The 24,405-nt window shown below is 53.3% G+C and overlaps 1 protein-coding gene across 2 annotated transcripts; it reads right to left on the reverse strand.

Moving 5' to 3' along the window:
• Nucleotides 1-2,568: 2,568 nt before the first annotated feature.
• CCNQ (cyclin Q) lies at nt 2,569-22,933 on the reverse strand. Of its 2 annotated transcripts, none has more exons than XM_075322873.1 (6): nt 22,827-22,933; nt 20,459-20,553; nt 16,469-16,652; nt 16,210-16,342; nt 7,106-7,333; nt 2,569-3,307 (listed from the first exon to the last, which is right to left on the reverse strand). In XM_075322873.1, the coding sequence occupies exons 2-6, from the start codon at nt 20,541-20,543 to the stop codon at nt 3,218-3,220; spliced, it is 720 nt and encodes a 239-aa protein (XP_075178988.1). In that variant the 5' UTR covers nt 20,544-20,553; nt 22,827-22,933; the 3' UTR covers nt 2,569-3,217. The 2 variants fall into 2 exon arrangements, with proteins under 2 accessions (XP_075178988.1, XP_075178989.1); XM_075322874.1 differs by lacking the exon at nt 22,827-22,933 and adding an exon at nt 22,645-22,725.
• Nucleotides 22,934-24,405: the final 1,472 nt, after the last annotated feature.

The following is a 24,405-nucleotide window of genomic DNA, read 5'->3' on the forward strand; positions in this document are numbered from 1 at the left end:
AACAGAAAATGTGCAATCTGCATTTAAACAAAATTTGACCGATGCAAAAGTATGGGCACCCTTATCAATTTCTTGATTTGAACCCTCCTAACTACTTTTTACTGACTTACTAAAGCACTAAATTGGTTTTGTAACCTCATTGAGCTTTGCACTTCATAGGCAGGTGTATCCAATCATGAGAAAAGGTATTTAAGGTGGCCACTTGCAAGTTGTTCTCCTATTTGAATCTCCTATGAAGAGTGGCATCATGGGCTCCTCAAAACAACTCTCAAATGATCTGAAAACAAAGATTATTCAACATAGTTGTTCAGGGGAAGGTACAAAAAGTTGTCTCAGAGATTTAAACTGTCAGTTTCCACTGTGAGGAACATAGTAAGGAAATGGAAGAACACAGGTACAGTTCTTGTTAAGCCCAGAAGTGGCAGGCCAAGAAAAATATCATAAAGGCAGAGAAGAAGAATGTTGAGAACAGTCAAGGACAATCCACAGACCACCTCCAAAGACCTGCAGCATCATCTTGCTGCAGATGGTGTCACTGTGCATCGGTCAACAATACAGCGCGCGTTGCACAAGGAGAAGCTGTATGGGAGAGTGATGCGAAAGAAGCAGTTTCTGCAAGCACGCCACAAACCGAGTCGCCTGAGGTATGCAAAAGCACAAGGAGAAGCTGTATGGGAGAGTGATGCGAAAGAAGCCGTTTCTGCAAGCACGCCACAAACAGAGTCGCCTGAGGTATGCAAAAGCACATTTGGACAACCCAGTTACATTTTGGAAGAAGGTCCTGTGGACTGATGAAACAAAGATTGAGTTGTTTGGTCATACAAAAAGGCGTTATGCATGGAGGCAAAAAACCACGGCATTCCAAGAAAAGCACTTGCTACCCACAGTAAAATTTGGTGGAGGTTCCATCATGCTTTGGGACTGTGTGGCCAATGCCGGCACCGGGAATCTTGTTAAAGTTGAGGGTCGCATGGATTCAACTCAGTATCAGCAGATTCTTGACAATAATGTGCAAGAATCAGTGACGAAGTTGAAGTTACGCAGGGGATGGATATTTCAGCAAGACAATGATCCAAAACACCGCTCCAAATCTACTCAGGCATTCATGCAGAGGAACAATTACAATGTTCTGGAATGGCCATCCCAGTCCCCAGACCTGAATATCATTGAAAATCTGTGGGATGATGTGAAGCGGCTGTCCATGCTCGGTGACCATCAAACTTAACTGAACTGGAATTGTTTTGTAAACAGGAATGGTCAAATATACCTTCATCCAGGATCCAGGAACTCATTAAAAGCTACAGGAAGTGACTAGAGGCTGTGATTTGTGCAAAAGGAAGATCTACAAAATATTAATGTCACTTTTATGTTGAGGTGCCCATACTTTTGCACCGGTCAAATTGTGTTTAAATGCGGATTGCACATTTTCTGTTAGTACAATAAACCTCATTTCAATCCAGAAATATTACTCAGTCCATCAGTTATTAGAGATATGAAACTGAAATAGCAAAAACCCAAATTGTTATAAAGAAAAAAGGTTAACATTAATAGGGGTGCACAAACGTTTTCATATGACTGTATACATATTTATTTATATCTATCTATCTATCTATATATATATATTATATACACACACACACACACAGGGTGGTCCAAAAGTAGGTGGACAGTATGTGTAATAGGGTTATGAAGGGGGTGATTTATCATACATGGTGTAAAGTGAAACTGACTCAGTTGCCCTTAGCAACCAATCACATTCCACTTTTCATTTCATACTTCAGACTTTGGAAAATGAAAGGTGGAATCTGATTGGTTGCTAAGGGCAACTGAGTCAGTTTCACTTTACACCATGTTCACCTACTTTTGGACCCATAATATATATATATATATATATATATATATATATATATATATATATATATATATATATATATATATATATATATATATATATGTATGTATGTATGTATGTATGTATGTATGTATGTATGTATGTATGTATGTATGTATGTATGTATGTATGTATATATATATATATATATATATATATATATATATATATATATATATATATATATATATATATATCTATATCTATATCTATATATATATATATATATATATATATATATATATATATATATAAAAGCAACATTAGGGGGGCAGGTTCCATTCTGATGCCCACCACAGACGTTCATGCTGCCGTTGAGCTCTTCCCCTTTACATTGCCCGCTGGAGAGGACTACCACTGCAGCTTAAAGGGAACCTGTCAGGTCCGATATGCATCCAGAACCACGAGCAGTTCTGGGTCCATATTGCTAATCCTCCCTGTATATAGTAGCATAGATAAAGAGATCTTTGAAAACAGTGTTTCCAAAGATCCTTTATGATATGCTAATGAGGCCAGCAACTAGTCACAAGGGCGTGATTTTCCCCCCGACTAGTCCACCCTCTTAGCATGTTAGCACGCCCATGATTAGCAATATGCCCCAGAACTGCTCGTGGTTCTTGGTGCATATTGGACCTGACAGGTTCCCTTTAAGGAAAGATAATCATACACGAACACGATGAATTTATAAAAGCACATGTATTAATCGTCTTGAAATACAAGAATTTGGTCTCAGCCTCTGCTTTGTCCCGATGAAATAATGGAGGGTCCTATGGTCGAGGAGGGTCCCGTCTCTCCTAGATGAGACCTTATAAGTCAGGTAATGGTCCCTGGGAAATAAGGGTATGCAAAGGAGCGCTCCTCTAGAAGAAAGCTGGCTCTCTAGTGCCCCCTACTGGAGATGGTGACCCTTTAAATGAGCCTTGACTTAGGATTTCTGCACCTCGCAGGGTGCGGGTTGGTACATTATCACAAGGAGACGGGGGACAATGTGTGGGACACGTTCCCCATGAGGTCTCATACCAGACACGTGGCTCCGTCCAGGCTGTATAACGTAGAGGGGTCTCAGCGGCTTCAGACCACCGTACCCAGCACCTACGGGGGAAATTGGTGACCCTCTGATGACAACTGTAAAGCAGCAACCCAGGGCTGCAATGTCTTCCATGTTGTTCCTCTGGAAGTGGCTACCTGGAGGACGTGGTCCAAGCAACGATATTGAATATCTGGGCGGACGCAACCCACACCAAGCATCTTGTGGAAGTTCCCTTTAAGGAATGGAGTTCATTCAGGTCCCATTAGTTCAAATGGTAGGAAAACAAACCTCAGGGGTCAGGGTATCCCCGTATCCATAGTGTATACGTGGATCAGCTCCGATATGATGCAGTCTATGGTCTCTTTGGTAATGTCTTCGCTAAACACCTAAGAGACAGATGACAAAGGGGAAAAATAAATCAGATTTTAGGCTTTTAAGTTCGCACTCAAGGTTTTTGCTCCATTCTGTCATTATACCCCATATAAAATTATATATAAATAATCCAGATAGTTTTGTAGTTGCTCCTTTCTTGCTAGATATTCACAACATACATCTGTTAGGTCATGTGATCGCATGGTCACCCCTTTTATGTTCTGTAAAACGGGGTGACCATAACGTCCTGTGTAATGCAACTGCATGGATTGTACCACTGAAGTTCTACACAATAGTGGGACAAAAGCTCCTATCAAAGGTAATGATGATGACTGCACAGCTCCTGTCACACAGCTATAATATAAGAAGCTACAATCAGTAAGGGGAGATAAAAGCTCCTATCAAAGGTAATGATGATGACTGCGCAGCTCATGTCACAAAATCACTAGGAGGACAAAAGCTCCTATCAAAAGTAATGATGCTGACTGCGCAGCTCCGGTCATACAGCTATAATATAAGAAGCCACAATCAGTAAGGGGAGAAAAGCTCCTATCAAAGGTAATGATGATGACTGCGCAGCTCCGGTCATACAGCTATAATATAAGAAACCACAATCAGTAGAGGGACAAAAGCTCCTATCAAAGGTAATGATGATGACTGCACAGCTCCTGTCACACAGCTATAATATAAGAAGCCACAATCAGTAGGGGGACAAAAGCTTCTATCAAAGGTAATGATGATGACTGCACAGCTCCTGTCACACAGCTATAAGAAACCACTTCTATCAAAGGTAATGATGATGACTGCACAGCTCCTGTTACACAGCTATAATATAAGAAGCCACAATCAGTAGGGGGACAAAAGCTTCTATCAAAGGTAATGATGATGACTGTGCAGCTTCTGTTACACAGCTATAATATAAGAAACCACAATCAGTAGAGGGACAAAAGCTCCTATCAAAGGTAATGATGATGACTGTGCAGCTTCTGTTACACAGCTATAATATAAGAAACCACAATCAGTAGAGGGACAAAAGCTCCTATCAAAGGTAATGATGATGACTGCACAGCTCCTGTCACACAGCTATAATATAAGAAACCACAATCAGTAGAGGGACAAAAGCTCCTATCAAAGGTAATGATGATGACTGTGCAGCTTCTGTTACACAGCTATAATATAAGAAGCACCAATCAACAGGGGAACAAAAGCTCCTATCAAAGGTAATGATGACTGCACAGCTCCTGTCACACAGCTTTAATATAAGAAGCCACCATCAGTAGGGAGAGAAAAGCTCCTATCAAAGGTAACGATGATGACTGCACAGCTCCTGTCACACAGCTATAATATAAGAAACCACTTCTATCAAAGGTAATGATGATGACTGCACAGCTCCTGTCACACAGCTATAATATAAGAAACCACTTCTATCAAAGGTAATGATGATGACTGCACAGCTCCTGTCACAGCTATAATATAAGAAGCCACCATCAGTAGGGAGAGAAAAGCTCCTATCAAAAGGTAATGATGATGACTGCACAGCTCCTGTCACACAGCTATAAGAAAATAATCAGTACAGGGACAAAAGCTTCTATTAAAGGAAATGATGATGACGACTGCGCAGCTCCTGTCACACAGCTATAAGAAAATAATCAGTACAGGGACAAAAGCTTCTATTAAAGGAAATGATGATGACGACTGCGCAGCTCCTGTCACACAGCTATATGAAACCACGTCTGTCAAAGGTAATGATGATGACTGCGCAGGTCAAGTCATACAGCTATAATATAAGAAGCCACAATCAACAGGGGAACAAAAGCTCCTATCAAAGGTAATGATGATGTCTGCACAGCTCCTGTCACACAGCTATAATATAAGAAGAAACAAATCAGCCTCTGTAACTTTATACTGATAATTTAGAAGGCTATAAAAGGAAGGATAATCAGAGGGTCATCCCAGGAGATCGAAACGAACTGGTTCTGGTTATTCACGGAATTGCATATTAGGTGGAAAACCCAAAGCAACTGATAATGGGGTGGTGATTATACAGACATAAGAAAACTGCCCTATAATCAGGGGGCAGGAGGTTCGTTATTTTGGGCATGGGATGGGTTAGCTTTCAGTAGTGGTCTGGTTTACATAACCCACCTCTCTTTAGGACCCTCATTATTTACACAAAGCGAGGAGTGGTACAAAGAGTCTCTATGGCGACATTACATATTAAGCTCATAGAATGCAACAGGCACTATGTAATGCATCCTCCCTCCTGTGGTGGCGCTGCAGGCAAACGCTACACTTACTGACTGGTGTCTGGGGTTCCTTAACTTGGGCAACCTGTGATCAGCTTGTTCAGAGCAGGTCCTTCTGACAAAAAGTGAATTTGGTCAATGGACAATACCTTTATATTGGCCTCATTTAAAATGTTTGTATGGAAGTGTAATGGTCGTCATCAGACATGAACATTCAGCTTTTATAGGCCGGGTAAGTGTAAACAAGTCAGCCATTAATGACACGGTGAACGTCTTGGCCTTGTTAGGACCCCCACTGATCAAGAGAATAAGGATCCCAGGTCTCGTGTATGAATGGAGCTGACCTTGACAGATGCGATTGCGTCTCTCACAGACAGAGAATGGAGCGTGTTATGATCTGGTAACCGTGGACAATCACAAAAAATCCCAATAATAAGGAAAAAACAAAAACCACAAGAGTAGTTTGAAACTGAGCTGACCGCAATCCCCTATCAGACAACACTAGAAGTAGCAGTGGGATGTTCCTAACACACCTCGTCGCTGCTGGAGAAACGTGCTAAACCTCAAAGATAGAAATGAGGAATCCTAACTTGCCTCGGAGCAGTCCCAAAGAAATAGCAAGCCCCAACATGTAAACGACGGTGATGTAAGAAAACACAATACACAGATAGAAAATATAGATCAGCAAAGGTGAGGCCCGACTCACTAAATAGAACAGGGCAGGACAGATAACTGATTGCGGCCAGCAAAAAAGCCTGAAAAAATACAAATCTCTTGATAATAAAAATACTGAGACTACACGGTCTCTCCCCCACTATATCAGATACTCTTGTGCCAGACACTTTAAACAAAACTGCAGATATAATGGGAAGAAACAAAGTCACAGAACAAGTCATTTTCTCAAGTGCAAATAATCCAAAACTGACCAGGGAGCAAGCTTCCTTTCTTGCTGGAGGGACTGCCCTGCTCACAAAAGCAGAAAGCCAGATCCTCACATACAAGAAGCCAAACAGAGAACCAAATGGAATAGGCAGAAACACTCAAGTGCAAATCCAGCAATTAAGCACAGAAACAGTAAACTTATCTGGAGTAGATTCAGGCACAGAATAAATGGGAAAATCAGAAGGGAAAACTCCCGGCCATCTTCAAAAGCAGGCAGGAACATTTATCACCGGCGACCGCCAGGCACACAATGCTCTCCTAAATAAACTAGGCTGATATGCAATAGGATTTCCTGGATTCCCAATTAATTCCATCACCTGTCTGAATCACAGATTCAAACTCAGCTTCCTTACCATTCCTGGCCACCAGAGGGAGCTCCACACCAGCACCCACTCGAATGACATTCACAACAGGAGCGGTAATCACACATGGGCACTACTCTGTCCTATTGATCTACAAAGATCCCAACATTCATACCCCCAACGATCCTACAGATGTAATCAGTGAATAAGAGGTAAATGTTTTGGTTGGAAGACCCCTTTAACAATGTGCACTATTTGCAGGTTCATACATTTGTTCGTGCCAATGCTTTCTACTAAAGTCCGGCACCCCCAGTGTCCTCACCTTCCACCACTCGGTTTCTGCGCTCTCGTTTCCTGGGACGTCCATCCCATAGCATTGCAGAGCGAAATATAACACTGCCACAGCTATGTGCTGTGCCTGGTAGCGGAGGCAGATGTCCCCGTGGTAGCTGTCCCTGAGAAGAGCCCAGGACGCGGTGGCAATAGGCGTGCGCTCCCAGCTGTGCCGATTCATCCAATTCTTTAAAGACACCAAATAATGAAGCAAATACTACAAAGGGAAAAAAAGAAAAAAAAAGACATACAGAAGACAAATGGTAAAACTCCAGGACTTAGGAAATTAACTGCAGTCCTCAACCCCTCCAATTTTCCCTTTTTTCCTCCCCTTTTTCCAAGAGCTATAACCTTTTTGTTTTTTCCTGTCAATATAACCGTATGAGGGCTTGTCTTTTGCGGGACGAGTTGTACTTTTGAATGACAATATTACCTTTACCATATAGTGTAGTGGAAAACAGGAAAAAAAAATTCCAAGTGCGGTGAAATGGCAAAGAAAGTTGAATATATGGTAAAACTGATAATTCCTCGGGTTAGTTACGAGTACACAGATGAGAGATGTGAACTTTTGTGATTTTTATTTCTGAATTTTTTTTTATTAAGTTTAAAATACTAAATAGTTCCCTATGGGGACTTGAAGCTGCAACCGCCCGATTGTCTGTGCTATACACAGCAGTGCATCAGCACTGCTATGTATAAATCATGGACCGGCGTTCACAGGACAATCGTAATGACAGGCACAGCGGTCTTCAGCAGACCCACGGCCCCCTGGCTGGCAGGACAACCCATCGGTGGCCTGCGATCATGTGACAGGAGTGCTGATGGGGGGGGAAGAAGGGAATTTTGTTTACTTACCGTAAATTCCTTTTCTTCTAGCTCTAATTGGGAGACCCAGACAATTGGGTGTATAGGCTATGCCTCCGGAGGCCGCACAAAGTACTACACTTAAAAGTGTTAAGCCCCTCCCCTTCTGCCTATACACCCCCCGTGCTCCCACGGGCTCCTCAGTTTTGGTGCAAAAGCAAGAAGGAGGAAAAAATAATTATAAACTGGTTTAAAGTAACTTCAATCCGAAGGAAACTCGGAGAACTGAAACCATTCAACATGAACAACATGTGTACACAAAAAAACAGGGGCGGGTGCTGGGTCTCCCAATTAGAGCTAGAAGAAAAGGAATTTACGGTAAGTAAACAAAATTCCCTTCTTCTTTTTCGCTCTATTGGGAGACCCAGACAATTGGGACGTCCAAAAGCAGTCCCTGGGTGGGTAAAATAATACCTCGTAAGAGAGCCGTAAAACGGCCCTTTCCTACAGGTGGGCAACCGCCGCCTGAAGGACTCGTCTACCTAGGCTGGCATCCGCCGAAGCATAGGTATGCACCTGATAGTGCTTCGTGAAAGTGTGCAGGCTCGACCAGGTAGCCGCCTGACACACCTGTTGAGCCGTAGCCTGGTGCCTCAAAGCCCAGGACGCTCCCACGGCTCTGGTAGAATGGGCCTTCAGCCCTGAGGGAACCGGAAGCCCAGCCGAACGGTAAGCTTCGATAATTGGCTCCTTGATCCACCGAGCCAGGGTTGATTTGGAAGCCTGTGACCCTTTACGCTGGCCAGCGACAAGGACAAAGAGTGCATCCGAGCGGCGCAGGGGCGCCGTACGAGAAATGTAGAGTCTGAGTGCTCTCACCAGATCTAACAAGTGCAAATCCTTTTCACATTGGTGAACTGGATGAGGATAAAAAGAGGGTAAGGAAATATCCTGATTGAGATGAAAGGAGGATACCACCTTAGGGAGAAATTCCGGAACCGGACGTAGAACCACCTTGTCCTGGTGAAAAACCAGAAAAGGGGCTTTGCACGACAACGCTGCTAGCTCAGACACTCTCCGAAGAGAAGTGACTGCTACTAGAAAAACCACTTTCTGCGAAAGTCGTGAGAGGGAGATATCTCTCATTGGCTCGAATGGTGGTTTCTGAAGAACCATCAGCACCCTGTTCAGATCCCAGGGTTCTAACGGCCGCTTGTAAGGTGGAACGATGTGACAAACTCCCTGCAGGAACGTGCGTACCTGTGGAAGTCTAGCTAGGCGCTTCTGGAAAAACACAGAGAGCGCTGAAACTTGTCCCTTAAGGGAACCGAGCGACAAACCCTTTTCCAGTCCGGATTGAAGGAAGGACAGAAAAGTAGGTAATGCAAATGGCCAGGGAGAAAAACCCTGAGCAGAGCACCACGACAGGAAAATTTTCCACGTCCTGTGATAAATCTTGGCGGACGTTGGTTTCCTAGCCTGTCTCATAGTGGCAATGACTTTTTGAGATAACCCTGAAGACGCTAGGATCCAGGACTCAATGGCCACACAGTCAGGTTGAGGGCCGCAGAATTCAGATGGAAAAACGGCCCTTGAGACAGCAAGTCTGGTCGGTCTGGTAGTGCCCACGGTTGGCCGACCGTGAGATGCCACAGATCCGGGTACCACGACCTCCTCGGCCAGTCTGGAGCGACGAGGATGGCGCGGCGGCAGTCGGCCTTGATCTTGCGTAACACTCTGGGCAACAGTGCCAGCGGAGGAAACACATAAGGGAGCTGAAACTGCGACCAATCCTGAACTAAGGCGTCTGCCGCCAGAGCTCTGGGATCTTGAGACCGTGCCATGAACGTTGGTACCTTGTTGTTGTGCCGGGACGCCATGAGGTCGACGTCCGGCACCCCCCAGCGGCAACAGATCTCCTGAAACACGTCCGGGTGAAGGGACCATTCCCCTGCGTCCATGCCCTGGCGACTGAGATAATCTGCTTCCCAGTTTTCCACGCCTGGGATGTGAACTGCGGATATGGTGGAGGCCGTGGCTTCCACCCACATCAAAATCCGCCGGACTTCCTGGAAGGCTTGTCGACTGCGTGTGCCGCCTTGGTGGTTGATGTAAGCCACCGCTGTAGAATTGTCCGACTGAATTCGGATCTGCTTGCCTTCCAGCCACTGCTGGAACGCTTTCAGGGCAAGATACACTGCCCGAATTTCCAGAACATTGATCTGAAGCGAGGACTCTTGCCGGGTCCACGTACCCAGAGTCCTGTGGTGGAGAAAAACCGCTCCCCACCCTGACAGACTTGCGTCCGTCGTGACTACTTCCCAGGATGGGGGTAGGAAGGATTTCCCCTTCGATAATGAAGTGGGAAGAAGCCACCACCGAAGGGAAGCTTTGGTCGCCTGAGAAAGGGAGACGGTCCTGTCGAGGGACGTCGGCTTCCTGTCCCATTTGCGTAGGATGTCCCATTGAAGAGGACGCAGGTGAAACTGCGCGAAAGGGACTGCTTCCATTGCTGCCACCATCTTCCCCAGGAAGTGCATGAGGCGCCTCAAGGGGTGTGACTGGCCTTGAAGGAGAGATTGTACCCCTGTCTGTAGTGACCGCTGCTTGATCAGCGGAAGCTTCACTATCGCTGAGAGGGTATGAAACTCCATGCCAAGGTATGTGAGCGATTGGGCCGGTGTCAGATTTGACTTTGGAAAATTGATGATCCACCCGAAACTCTGGAGAGTCTCCAGGGTAGCGTCGAGGCTGTGTTGGCATGCCTCTAGAGAGGGTGCCTTGATCAACAGATCGTCCAAGTACGGGATCACCGAGTGACCCTGAGAATGGAGGACCGCTACTACAGTAGCCATAACCTTGGTGAAAACCCGTGGGGCTGTTGCCAGGCCGAATGGCAGTGCCACGAACTGCAGGTGTTCGTTTCCTATGGCGAAGCGCAAGAAGCGCTGGTGCTCTGGGGCAATCGGAACGTGGAGATAAGCATCTTTGATATCGATCGATGCAAGGAAATCTCCTTGGGACATTGAGGCGATGACGGAGCGAAGGGATTCCATCCGGAACCGCCTGGTCTTTACGTGTTTGTTGAGAAGTTTCAGGTCTAGGACAGGACGGAAAGACCCGTCCTTCTTTGGGACCACAAACAAGTTGGAGTAAAAACCGTGGCCCTGTTGATGAAGAGGAACAGGGACCACCACTCCTTCTGCCTTCAGAGTGCCCAGCGCCTGCAGAAGAGCCTCGGCTCTCTCGGGAGGCGGAGAAGACCTGAAGAATCGAGTCGGGGGACGAGAGATGAACTCTATCTTGTAACCGTGAGACAGAATGTCTCTCACCCAGCGGTCTTTTATTTGTGGCAGCCAGGCGTCACAAAAGCGGGAGAGCCTGCCACCGACCGAGGATGCTACTAGAGGAGGTCGAAAGTCATGAGGAAGCCGCCTTGTTAGCGGTGCCTCCAATGTTCTTTTTAGGACGTGACTTAGACCGCCATGCATCAGAGTTCCTTTGTTCTTTCTGAGACCTTTTGGACGAGGAGAATTGGGACCTGCCCGCGCCCCGAAAGGACCGAAACCTCGACTGCCCTCTCCTCTGTTGGGGAATGTTCTGTTTGGGCTGGGGTAAGGATGTATCCTTTCCCTTGGATTGTTTGATGATTTCATCCAGACGCTCGCCAAACAGCCTGTCGCCAGAAATTGGCAAACTGGTTAAGCGCTTTTTGGAAGCAGAATCTGCCTTCCATTCCCGTAGCCACAAGGCCCTGCGGAGTACCACCGAATTGGCGGTCGCCACCGCCGTACGGCTCGCAGAGTCCAGGACAGCATTAATAGCGTAAGACGCAATTGCCGAGGTCTGGGTGGTAATGGATGCCACTTGTGGCGCGGCCGTGCATGTGGCTGCTTCAATTTGCGCTTGACCTGCTGAGATAGCTTGCAGCGCCCATACGGCTGCGAATGCTGGGGCAAAAGAAGCTCCGATAGCTTCATAGATGGATTTCAACCAGAGCTCCATCTGCCTGTCAGTGGCATCTTTGAGCGAGGCCCCATCTTCCACTGCAAGTATGGATCTAGCCGCCAGTCTGGAGATTGGAGGATCCTCTTTGGGACATTGAGTCCAACCTTTAACCACGTCCGGGGGGAAAGGATAACGTGTATCCTTAAGGCGCTTAGAAAAACGCTTATCTGGACAAGCATGGTGATTCTGGATTGCCTCTCTGAAATCAGAGTGGTCTAGAAACATACTCTGTGTCCGCTTGGGAAACCTGAAACGAAATTTCTCCTGCTGAGAAGCTGACTCCTCCGCCGGAGGGGCTGAGGGAGAAATATCCAGCAACTGATGGATGGACGCAATGAGATCGTTCACTATGGCGTCCCCGTCTGGAGTATTAAGATTGAGAGCGCTCTCAGGATCAGAATCCTGATCAGCTGTCTCCGCATCATCAACCAAAGATTCCCCCCGCTGAGACCCTAAACAATATGATGTCGAGGGAAATTCTAAGCGAGCCCGCTTAGTCAATCTGGGGCTGGGGTCTAAGTCAGAACCCTCAGACTGGGATGTATGAGATACCCCGGGAGGACATTGTTGGTCCAACTGAGGGGGGCCAGGGAACAACGATTCAACAGGGTCCCGTTGCTGAGATACCGGCCTGGACTGCAAGGCTTCTAGTATCTTAGCCATAGTCTCAGAGAGTTTAGCAAACTCAGTCCCCGTCACCTGGACAGTGTCAACAGGTGGCTCCCCCTGGGCCCCTCTTAGCATAGGCTCCGGCTGAAGAAGTGGCACAGGGGTCGAACACTGCACACAATGAGGGTCAGTGGAACCTGCCGGTAGTGGGGTCTTACAAGTGGCGCAGGCAGCATAATAAGCCTGTGTTTTGGCACCCCTGCCTTTTGTGGGCGCCATGCTATAGTTTTCCTTGAGTTACACAAAAGGGTATATAGCCAGAATACACTGTGCTCATACAGTGTAAAGTATATATGATACACAAATAATGTACCAATACCCTACAGCACCATGGGGCTAGCACCAACAGGTGCTGCTTACCAGCCGCCTAAAGCGGTTGTGAGGCCACCAGAGACCGTGTCTGGGTCTCCCAGGACTTGTCCCTCTTCTGCAGCGTCGGTGGAGCTGACAGGAATGGCTGCGGCGTCCTGACGAGATGAGGGAGCTGTGGGCGTGGCCGAGAAAGAGCGCGAACTGGTGCTCACACCGTGCACAGTGAGGGGGGTGGAGTATGTAAATCATACTCCAGCCCTCAGAGCTGCTCGCTCCGTGCAGCGTCCCGCCCTTCCCCCTGCCTGTCAGGGCTGAGGGCGGGAGAAAAGTAAACTAGGCCGCAAGGAAGCCGGGGACTCTAGTAATAAACGCGGCCGCCGTAAAAGCGCGGCCGGCGTGAAAGTCCCCGGCGAACTACAAGTCCCAGCCGCGCCGCAGTGTCCCATGGCAGCGGCGGTTAGTGCGGTAGCCCTTACATATAAACACACTCAGCGACGCTGAGTGTGTAATGGCACATATAGACCCGGTCAGCGCCGCGGTCCCCGGTGCACTAGCACACCCAGCAAAGCTGAGGTGATGCCGTGCGCGGTCCCCACAGGGATACAGAGTACCTCTAAGATGCAGGGCCATGTCCCTGAACGATACTCGGCTCCTATCCATCAGGCTCCACAGGAGTTGTGGATGGAGCACGGTCTCAGTGCCTGGAGACCGGTAAGATCCCACTTCACCCAGAGCCCAGAGGGGGATGGGGAAGGAAAGCAGCATGTGGGCTCCAGCCTCCGTACCCGCAATGGATACCTCAACCTTAACAACACCGCCGACAAGAGTGGGGTGAGAAGGGAGCATGCTGGGGGCCCTATATGGGCCCACTTTTCTTCCATCCGACATAGTCAGCAGCTGCTGCTGACTAATCTGTGGAGCTGTGCTGTGCGTGTCTGACCTCCTTCGCACAAAGCAAAAAACTGAGGAGCCCGTGGGAGCACGGGGGGTGTATAGGCAGAAGGGGAGGGGCCTAACACTTTTAAGTGTAGTACTTTGTGCGGCCTCCGGAGGCATAGCCTATACACCCAATTGTCTGGGTCTCCCAATAGAGCGAAAAAGAAATCAATAATGCGCTCCCTGCCTGCCCGTGATAAGTGATTGACAGAGGCATTTAACTGGCCAACAGCAGTGGGTATATCTTTTATCCACTCGTTGCTGTTAAAGGCTCTTGATGGCTGATTAAATCAGCCATCAAGTGCAGGGAAAGATGCGGGCACAGCATCAAAGAGAGGGACACGGCCGATGAGGTAAATATACATCATCGGCTGTGAAGGGTTAAAAGGAGGTGACAATTGGAACTGCCAACTCTGTCATGCAGTATGTCATCATGTAAATAACTCGAGAAGTGTCAGCATATGGACTCTCGGACTAAGCCTGGTCTCGCACATACAACATTCAAGGTCCAAGTTCAAATTGTGATGTCCTTGAGACGACATGGACTCTGTCAGTGCCTAGCATGGGTTAAGTTTCTTAAAATTCAGCCAGACATGATGACAGTTTGTTAATAAACGGGGGATAAGCCCCTCATTGTTCCTACAAGACTCCTAGGAGTCTAGTGTTAAAGTTCTTGTTGACTCATGTAATTGCCTTGGCCAGTGAAGGTCAGATACCCAGACCAATCAGTTATGTGAACCTCCCATTGTATTACTATGTGTATTGCTAGATGCGATGTAACTTAGCTGTCTCTGCCAGAGACCATTACTACTAGGGATATTCTGTATATGGCTTGAAATCTAGCCAATAAGAGCCCAGTCTTACCCATTAATCGTAAAGACACCAATGGTCTGAATGGAGAGCTCAGGGGTATAAGAAGGAGGTCTCTACATTGCCCGGGTAGACTCTTGCTACATGCTACCAATCTAGGATCTGCGGATCCGATTGGATAGCCATAACCGAACCTGGATTATAACACTACATGGACTTCAGCATCAAATGCAAGGATTCGGCTGAGATATCAAGGACTACCCTAAGGAAGGAATCCAGTCACCGGACTACAGACTTTGCGGTCCTCAGCCAGCTTCCTAAATCTGGCGTTATTCCATTCTCAGTGGGTGCCCGCTGAAAGCGGGATGCTGCTGGTTTGGAGTAAGTAGCCCTGGAAGCTCTGAGGCACGGACATTCTAATCCCTGGTGAGCCAGCGGAAGGGGGAGAAACTGCTGCCGGTTACATTCTGTGGTTTTGCTGGTTATGTGTTATGTGCCGTTAATTGTTTGGGGATCCAATAAAGTCTTAATATTGTGATTCCCGCACCCTGTGTTGTCTGAGTAGTGTTCCGCCCACGGTTAAGGAGGTCGGGAGTTCAGTTGGGATGAGCCCTGGGCCATGCTGTCTTTCTAAAGGCGGCCGGGCCAGCGGACGAGAGCGCCCGCTGACCCCCGGGACTCCACAGGAGAGCGCCCGCTGACCCCCGTGTCTCCACAGGAGAGCGCCCGCTGACCCCCGTGTCTCCACAGGAGAGCGCCCGCTGACCCCCGTGTCTCCACAGGAGAGCGCCCGCTGACCCCCGTGTCTCCACAGGAGAGCGCCCGCTGACCCCCGTGTCTCCACAGGAGAGCGCCCGCTGACCCCCGTGTCTCCACAGGAGAGCGCCCGCTGACCCCCGTGTCTCCACAGGAGAGCGCCCGCTGACCCCCGTGTCTCCACAGGAGAGCGCCCGCTGACCCCCGTGTCTCCACAGGAGAGCGCCCGCTGACCCCCGTGTCTCCACAGGAGAGCACCCGCTGACCCCCGTGTCTCCACAGGAGAGCACCCGCTGACCCCCGTGTCTCCACAGGAGAGCACCCGCTGACCCCCGTGTCTCCACAGGAGAGCACCCGCTGACCCCCGTGTCTCCACAGGAGAGCACCCGCTGACCCCCGTGTCTCCACAGGAGAGCACCCGCTGACCCCCGTGTCTCCACAGGAGAGCACCCACTGGCCCCCGTGTCTCCACAGGAGAGCACCCACTGACCCCCATGTCTCCACAGGAGAGCACCCACTGACCCCTGTGTCTCCACAGGAGAGCACCCACTGACCCCTGTGTCTCCACAGGAGAGCACCCACTGACCCCCGTGTCTCCACAGGAGAGCACCCACTGACCCCCGTGTCTCCACAGTCCTGACCGGCTGCAGATCATCAACAGCCTCACTGGCATATATCAGGTCAGGAGACGCACAGCCGGTCCGTACTCTGACTGTGAACTCGGCCTAAATATGGTGGGAAGAACAAGCCCGGTATAAAAGAAAAGGGTCCACAGAGGATGTATCACTTGTCGCTCACCTTGTGAGGATGAATGAAGGAGACGCGGAAGTGCAGGAGTCGGAGCATCAGTAATTCACACTGCACGATGCTGTCCCGCAGCTCCCAGAACTTAGCGTCAACTTCCAGGGGGTCACTGCCTGGATTCAGATACCTGTCAAGAGAAAAGAGCGAAACATCAGACAGTAAACCCCTCCTATCCCCCACTCTATACCAGGGGAATCTCGTAGGTCGTAAATACAAAGTAGAGGATCCCACTGATCTTACAGAGGCGTCTTACCTGTGGCACACATTAATGATGTCCCTGGTCCTCAGATGTTGCTCCTCTACCTTCCCAGCCAGGTAGATGGCAGACATAGCCACCAGGTACGGGTCATAGGCATCTAACGAGGTCTCATGGAAGAACTTGTGGTACACGGTGCAAGCTGTGGCTATGGGGATAGACTGCATCCCGAGCTTCACCCCTAAAAAAAGAGGACAGTGATTAGGACAACAGCGGATGAGGGGTCAGATAACCCCCGATCACCTCCTCCTGGTCAGGGGTAAGGATAGAAGTGAAGCGTCGTCACCCTGCCACATTGGGGAGAGCGAAGACAGGTCCCGGCTCATCACAGGGATTCAAATCATTCAGGAAGGATTTGGACAAAGGGGAGGTGTAAATATACATTCATGGCACCTTCATGTGTGAGCAGCGGCCACAGCTCTCCTTCTGTGTGCAAAGATGGTGTCAACTCTCCTGTCCCACCAGAAAATGACAAAAACCCACATCAGAGCATAGTATTACTCTGTATTGTCCCCAGGCCACTCGTAGACCTCGTACGCCTGAGCCACCCGCAACCCTCTTTCCCCTGCACACGGGGAACCCACAGCCCTCCATCCCCTGCACACGGGGAACCCACAGCCCTCCATCCCCTGCACATGGGGAACCCACAGCCCTCCATCCCCTGCACACGGGGAACCCACAGCCCTCCATCCCCTGCACATGGGGAACCCACAGCCCTCCATCCCCTGTACCCGGGGAACCCACAGCCCTGCTTTCCCTGCACCCAGGAAACCCACAGCCCTCCATCCCCTGCACACGAGGAACCCACAGCCCTCCTTCCCCTGCACTTGGGGAACCCACAGCCCTCCATCCCCTGCACACGGGGAACCCACAGCCCTCCTTCCCCTGCACTTGGGGAACCCACAGCCCTCCATCCCCTGTACCCGGGGAACCCACAGCCCTGCTTTCCCTGCACTCGGGGAACCCACAGCCCTTCTTCCCCTGCACCCGGGGAACCCGCAGCCCTTCTTCCCCTGCACCCGGGGAACCCGCAGCCCTCCTTCCCCTGCACCTGGGGAACCCGCAGCCCTCCTTCCCCTGCACCTGGGGAACCCGCAGCCCTCCATCCCCTGCACCCGGGGAACCCACAGCCCTCCTTCCCCTGCACCCGGGGAACCCGCAGCCCTCCATCCCCTGCACCCGGGGAACCCGCAGCCCTCCATCCCCTGCACCCAGGAAACCCACAGTCCTCCTTCCCCTGCACCTGGGGAACCCGCAGCCCTCCTTCCCCTGCACCTGGGGAACCCGCAGCCCTCCTTCCCCTGCACCTGGGGAACCCGCAGCCCTCCATCCCCTGCACCCGGGGAACCCACAGCCCTCCTTCCCCTGCACCTGGGGAACCCGCAGCCCTCCTTCCCCTGCACCTGGGGAACCCGCAGCCCTCCTTCCCCTGCACCCGGGGAACCCGCAGCCCTCCATCCCCTGCACACGGGGAACCCACAGCCCTCCTTCCCCTGCACACGGGGAACCCACAGGCCTCCTTCCCCTGCACTTGGGGAACCCACAGCCCTGCTTTCCCTGCACCCGGGGAACCCACAGCCCTTCTTCCCCTGCACCCAGGGAACCCGCAGCCCTTCTTCCCCTGCACCCGGGGAACCCGCAGCCCTCCTTCCCCTGCACCCGGGGAACCCGCAGCCCTCCTTCCCCTGCACCTGGGGAACCCGCAGCCCTCCTTCCCCTGCACCCGGGGAACCCGCAGCCCTCCTTCCCCTGCACCCGGGGAACCCGCAGCCCTCCTTCCCCTGCACCCGGGGAACCCGCAGCCCTCCTTCCCCTGCACCCGGGGAACCCGCAGCCCTCCTTCCCCTGCACCCGGGGAACCCGCAGCCCTCCTTCCCCTGCACCCGGGGAACCCGCAGCCCTCCTTCCCCTGCACCCGGGGAACCCGCAGCCCTCCTTCCCCTGCACCTGGGGAACCCGCAGCCCTCCTTCCCCTGCACCTGGGGAACCCGCAGCCCTCCTTCCCCTGCACCTGGGGAACCCGCAGCCCTCCTTCCCCTGCACCTGGGGAACCCGCAGCCCTCCTTCCCCTGCACCTGGGGAACCCGCAGCCCTCCTTCCCCTGCACCTGGGGAACCCACAGCCCTCCTTCCCCTGCACCTGGGGAACCCACAGCCCTCCTTCCCCTGCACCCGGGGAACCCGCAGCCCTCCTTCCCCTGCACCCGGGGAACCCGCAGCCCTCCATCTCCTGCACCCGAGGAACCCGCAGCCCTCCTTCCCCTACACCCGGGGAACTCGCAGCCCTCCATCTCCTGCACCCAGGCCACCAGCAGCCCTTTATCCCCTGCGCCCGGGCCACCCGCAGCCCTCTTTTCTCCGTGCCCAGGCCACTTGCAGCCCTCCATCCCAAGCACCCGGGGAACCTACAGCCCTGCTTTCCCTGCACCCGGGGAACCCACAGCCCTTCTTCCCCTGCACCCAGGGAACCCACAGCCCTTCTTCCCCTGCACCCAGGGAACCCACAGCCCTTCTTCCCCTGCACCCAGGGAACCCACAGCCCTTCTTCCCCTGCACCCAGGGAACCCACAGCCCTTCTTCCCCTGCACCCAGGGAACCCACAGCCCTCCTTCCCCTGCACCTGGGGAACCCGCAGCCCTCCTTCCCCTGCACCTGGGGAACCCGCAGCCCTCCTTCCCCTGCACCTGGGGAACCCGCAGCCCTCCTTCCCCTGCACCTGGGGAACCCGCAGCCCTCCTTCCCCTGCACCTGGGGAACCCGCAGCCCTCCTTCCCCTGCACCTGGGGAACCCACAGCCCTCCTTCCCCTGCACCTGGGGAACCCGCAGCCCTCCTTCCCCTGCACCTGGGGAACCCACAGCCCTCCTTCCCCTGCACCTGGGGAACCCGCAGCCCTCCTTCCCCTGCACCTGGGGAACCCGCAGCCCTCCTTCCCCTGCACCTGGGGAACCCGCAGCCCTCCTTCCCCTGCACCTGGGGAACCCACAGCCCTCCTTCCCCTGCACCCGGGGAACCCGCAGCCCTCCTTCCCCTGCACCCGGGGAACCCGCAGCCCTCCATCTCCTGCACCCGGGGAACCCGCAGCCCTCCTTCCCCTACACCCGGGGAACCCGCAGCCCTCCATCTCCTGCACCCAGGCCACCAGCAGCCCTTTATCCCCTGCGCCCGGGCCACCCGCAGCCCTCTTTTCTCCGTGCCCAGGCCACTTGCAGCCCTCCATCCCAAGCACCCGGGGAACCTACAGCCCTGCTTTCCCTGCACCCGGGGAACCCACAGCCCTTCTTCCCCTGCACCCAGGGAACCCACAGCCCTTCTTCCCCTGCACCCAGGGAACCCACAGCCCTTCTTCCCCTGCACCCAGGGAACCCACAGCCCTTCTTCCCCTGCACCCAGGGAACCCACAGCCCTCCTTCCCCTGCACCCGGGGAACCCGCAGCCCTCCTTCCCCTGCACCTGGGGAACCCGCAGCCCTCCTTCCCCTGCACCTGGGGAACCCGCAGCCCTCCTTCCAGCCCTCCTTCCCCTGCACCTGGGGAACCCGCAGCCCTCCTTCCCCTGCACCCGGGGAACCCGCAGCCCTCCTTCCCCTGCACCCGGGGAACCCGCAGCCCTCCTTCCCCTGCACCCGGGGAACCCGCAGCCCTCCATCTCCTGCACCCGGGGAACCCGCAGCCCTCCTTCCCCTGCACCCGGGGAACCCGCAGCCCTCCATCTCCTGCACCCAGGCCACCAGCAGCCCTTTATCCCCTGCGCCCGGGCCACCCGCAGCCCTCTTTTCTCCGTGCCCAGGCCACTTGCAGCCCTCCATCCCAAGCACCCGGGGAACCTACAGCCCAAAACATCCACTTGGGGTACCCACAGCCCTTCATCCCCTGCACCTGGGCCACCCGCAGCACTCCTTCTCCTACGCCTGGGCCACCCACAGTCCATGAGAACAACATATGATACACAGGACAGTTCCTGCAGCCTCCACTAGGGGCGCCGCTCACCAGCCTCCATAATAAATCGTATAATCTTGAAGTGAGTTTTGGCTGCTTTCTCGTTGTCAGGGGGCGCTGTGCTGGACGACTCCATCTCTCCGGAGCTTGAAACAAACAAAAAAAAAGTCAGCAAAATACCACAAAGAACGTTACAAAACTACAGACAAAAGTGACGGACAATGATCACGTGAGGGAAGAGGGGTAGAAACAAATCCGACCCTCGGAGGCCGCACCGAGCCACTGAACCGGTCACAGCTCGGAGCAGGGATACACTGGGCAGGCGGCTCTCATGTTATGGGGCACACCGGGCAGGCGGCTCTCAGGTTATGGGGCACACCGGGCAGGGGGCTCTCAGGTTATGGGGCACACCGGGCAGGGGGCTCTCATGCTATGGGGCACACCGGGCAGGGGGCTCTCAAGTTATGGGGCACACCGGGCAGGGGGCTCTCAAGTTATGGGGCTCACCGGGAAGGGGGCTCTCCTGTTATGGGGCACACCGGGCAAGGGGCTCTCATGCTATGGGGCACACCGGGCAGGGGGCTCTCATGCTATGGGGCACACCGGGCAGGGGGCTCTCAAGTTATGGGGCACACCGGGCAGGGGGCTCTCAAGTTATGGGGCACACCGGGCAGGGGGCTCTCCTGTTATGGGGCACACCGGGCAGGGGGCTCTCCTGTTATGGGGCACACCGGGCAGGGGGCTCTCCTGTTATGGGGCACACCGGGCAGGGGGCTCTCCTGTTATGGGGCACACCGGGCAGGGGGCTCTCCTGTTATGGGGCACACCGGGCAGGGGGCTCTCCTGTTATGGGGCACACCGGGCAGGGGGCTCTCCTGTTATGGGGCACACCGGGCAGGGGGCTCTCCTGTTATGGGGCACACCGGGCAGGGGGCTCTCCTGTTATGGGGCACAGCGGGCTCTCCTGTTATGGGGCACACCGGGCAGGGGGCTCTCCTGTTATGGGGCACACCGGGCAGGGGGCTCTCCTGTTATGGGGCACACCGGGCAGGCGGCTCTCCTGTTATGGGGCACACCGGGCAGGCGGCTCTCCTGTTATGGGGCACACCGGGCAGGCGGCTCTCCTGTTATGGGGCACACCGGGCAGGGGGCTCTCCTGTTATGGGGCACACCGGGCAGGGGGCTCTCCTGTTATGGGGCACACCGGGCAGGGGGCTCTCCTGTTATGGGGCACACCGGGCAGGGGGCTCTCCTGTTATGGGGCACACCGGGCAGGGGGCTCTCCTGTTATGGGGCACACCGGGCAGGGGGCTCTCCTGTTATGGGGCACACCGGGCAGGGGGCTCTCCTGTTATGGGGCACACCGGGCAGGGGGCTCTCCTGTTATGGGGCACACCGGGCAGGGGGCTCTCCGGTTATGGGGCACACCGGGCAGGGGGCTCTCAGGTTATGGGGCACACCGGGCAGGCGGCTCTCAGGTTATGGGGCACACCGGGCAGGCGGCTCTCATGTTATGGGGCACACCGGGCAGGGGGCTCTCATGTTATGGGGCACACCGGGCAGGCGGCTCTCAGGTTATGGGGCACACCGGGCAGGGGGCTCTCCTGTTATGGGGCACACCGGGCAGGGGGCTCTCATGTTATGGGGCACACCGGGCAGGGGGCTCTCAGGTTATGGGGCACACCGGGCAGGGGGCTCTCAGGTTATGGGGCACACCGGGCAGGGGGCTCTCAGGTTATGGGGCACACCGGGCAGGGGGCTCTCATGTTATGGGGCACACCGGGCAGGGGGCTCTCATGTTATGGGGCACACCGGGCAGGGGGCTCTCAGGTTATGGGGCACACCGGGCAGGGGGCTCTCAGGTTATGGGGCACACCGGGCAGGGGGCTCTCAGGTTATGGGGCACACCGGGCAGGCGGCTCTCAGGTTATGGGGCACACCGGGCAGGGGGCTCTCAGGTTATGGGGCACACCGTGCAGGCGGCTCTCAGGTTATGGGGCACACCGGGCAGGGGGCTCTCATGTTATGGGGCACACCGGGCAGGGGGCTCTCAGGTTATGGGGCACACCGGGCAGGCGGCTCTCAGGTTATGGGGCACACCGGGCAGGGGGCTCTCAGGTTATGGGGCACACCGGGCAGGGGGCTCTCATGTTATGGGGCACACCGGGCAGGGGGCTCTCATGCTATGGGGCACACCGGGCAGGGGGCTCTCAGGTTATGGGGCCACAAAACAACACCTGGAGCTGCAGAATACGGCGGGAACCAGAGACACAGAGAATTCAGCCTCCGGGACGGGGACATGATGCACCGGCCGCAGCCACACATGTAAGAGGCGTACAGAAGAGATTGTCTGGTGGAGAAAACTACAAGTCCCAGCATGCACTGCAGTAACGGCTGACGCGGGGGGACGTCCGTGTACCTGACGTGCAGGCGGCGCAGTCAGTGCGGCAACAACAGCTGCGGAGCAACCGGACGCACATGGAAGGCAGCAAGGAAAAGGACCTGTGGTGACGTCACGGTCATGTGATCCGTCACATGACTATAAGGTTGTTTATTCTGTATTGCTGGGGTATATTGCGTGCGGGGGGCGGGGCAATAAGGCTGCAGTGGAGGGGGCGTGGTTTGGGCGTGTCTAATGTATGGCAGAGCTGTGTGTGTGCGGCAGAGCTGTGTGTGTGCGGCAGAGCTGTGTGTGTGCGGCAGAGCTGTGTGTGTGCGGCAGAGCTGTGTGTGTACGGCAGAGCTGTGTGTGTACGGCAGAGCTGTGTGTAATGTGTGTGTGTACGGCAGAGCTGTGTGTAATGTGTGTGTGTACGGCAGAGCTGTGTGTAATGTGTGTGTGTACGGCAGAGCTGTGTGTGTACGGCAGAACTGTGTGTGTGCGGCAGAGCTGTGTGTGTAATGTGTACGGCAGAGCTGTGTGTGTAATGTGTACGGCAGAGCTGTGTGTGTAATGTGTACGGCAGAGCTGTGTGTGTAATGTGTACGGCAGAGCTGTGTGTGTAATGTGTACGGCAGAGCTGTGTGTGTAATGTGTACGGCAGAGCTGTGTGTGTAATGTGTACGGCAGAGCTGTGTGTGTAATGTGTGTGCGGCAGAGCTGTGTGTGTAATGTGTGTGCAGCAGAGCTGTGTGTGTAATGTGTGCGGCAGAGCTGTGTGTGTAATGTGTACGGCAGAGCTGTGTGTGTAATGTGTACGGCAGAGCTGTGTGTGTAATGTGTGTGCGGCAGAGCTGTGTGTGTAATGTGTGTGCAGCAGAGCTGTGTGTGTAATGTGTGCGGCAGAGCTGTGTGTGTAATGTGTGTGTGGCAGAGCTGTGTGTGTAGTGTGTGTGCGGCAGAGCTGTGTGTGTAATGTGTGTGCGGCAGAGCTGTGTGTGTAATGTGTGTGCGGCAGAGCTGTGTGTGTAATGTGTGTGCGGCAGAGCTGTGTGTGTAATGTGTGTGTGTGCGCGTGGCAGAGCGGTGTGTGTAATGTGTGCGGCAGAGCTGTGTGTGTAATGTGTGTGCGGCAGAGCTGTGTGTGTAATGTGTGCGGCAGAGCTGTGTGTGTAATGTGTGTGCGGCAGAGCTGTGTGTGTAATGTGTGTGCGGCAGAGCTGTGTGTGTAATGTGTGCGGCAGAGCTGTGTGTAATGTGTGTGTGTACGGCAGAGCTGTGTGTAATGTGTGTGTGTGCGGCAGAGCTGTGTGTAATGTGTGTGTGTACGGCAGAGCTGTGTGTGTACGGCAGAGCTGTGTGTAATGTGTGTGTGTACGGCAGAGCTGTGTGTAATGTGTGTGTGTACGGCAGAGCTGTGTGTGTACGGCACAGCTGTGTGTGTGCGGCAGAGCTGTGTGTGTAATGTGTGTGCGGCAGAGCTGTGTGTGTACGGCAAAGCTGTGTGTGTAATGTGTACGGCAGAGCTGTGTGTGTAATGTGTACGGCAGAGCTGTGTGTGTAATGTGTACGGCAGAGCTGTGTGTGTAATGTGTACGGCAGAGCTGTGTGTGTAATG

The sequence above is a fragment of the Anomaloglossus baeobatrachus genome, chromosome 9, assembly GCF_048569485.1.
Source record: "Anomaloglossus baeobatrachus isolate aAnoBae1 chromosome 9, aAnoBae1.hap1, whole genome shotgun sequence".
Lineage (NCBI taxonomy): Eukaryota > Metazoa > Chordata > Amphibia > Anura > Aromobatidae > Anomaloglossus > Anomaloglossus baeobatrachus.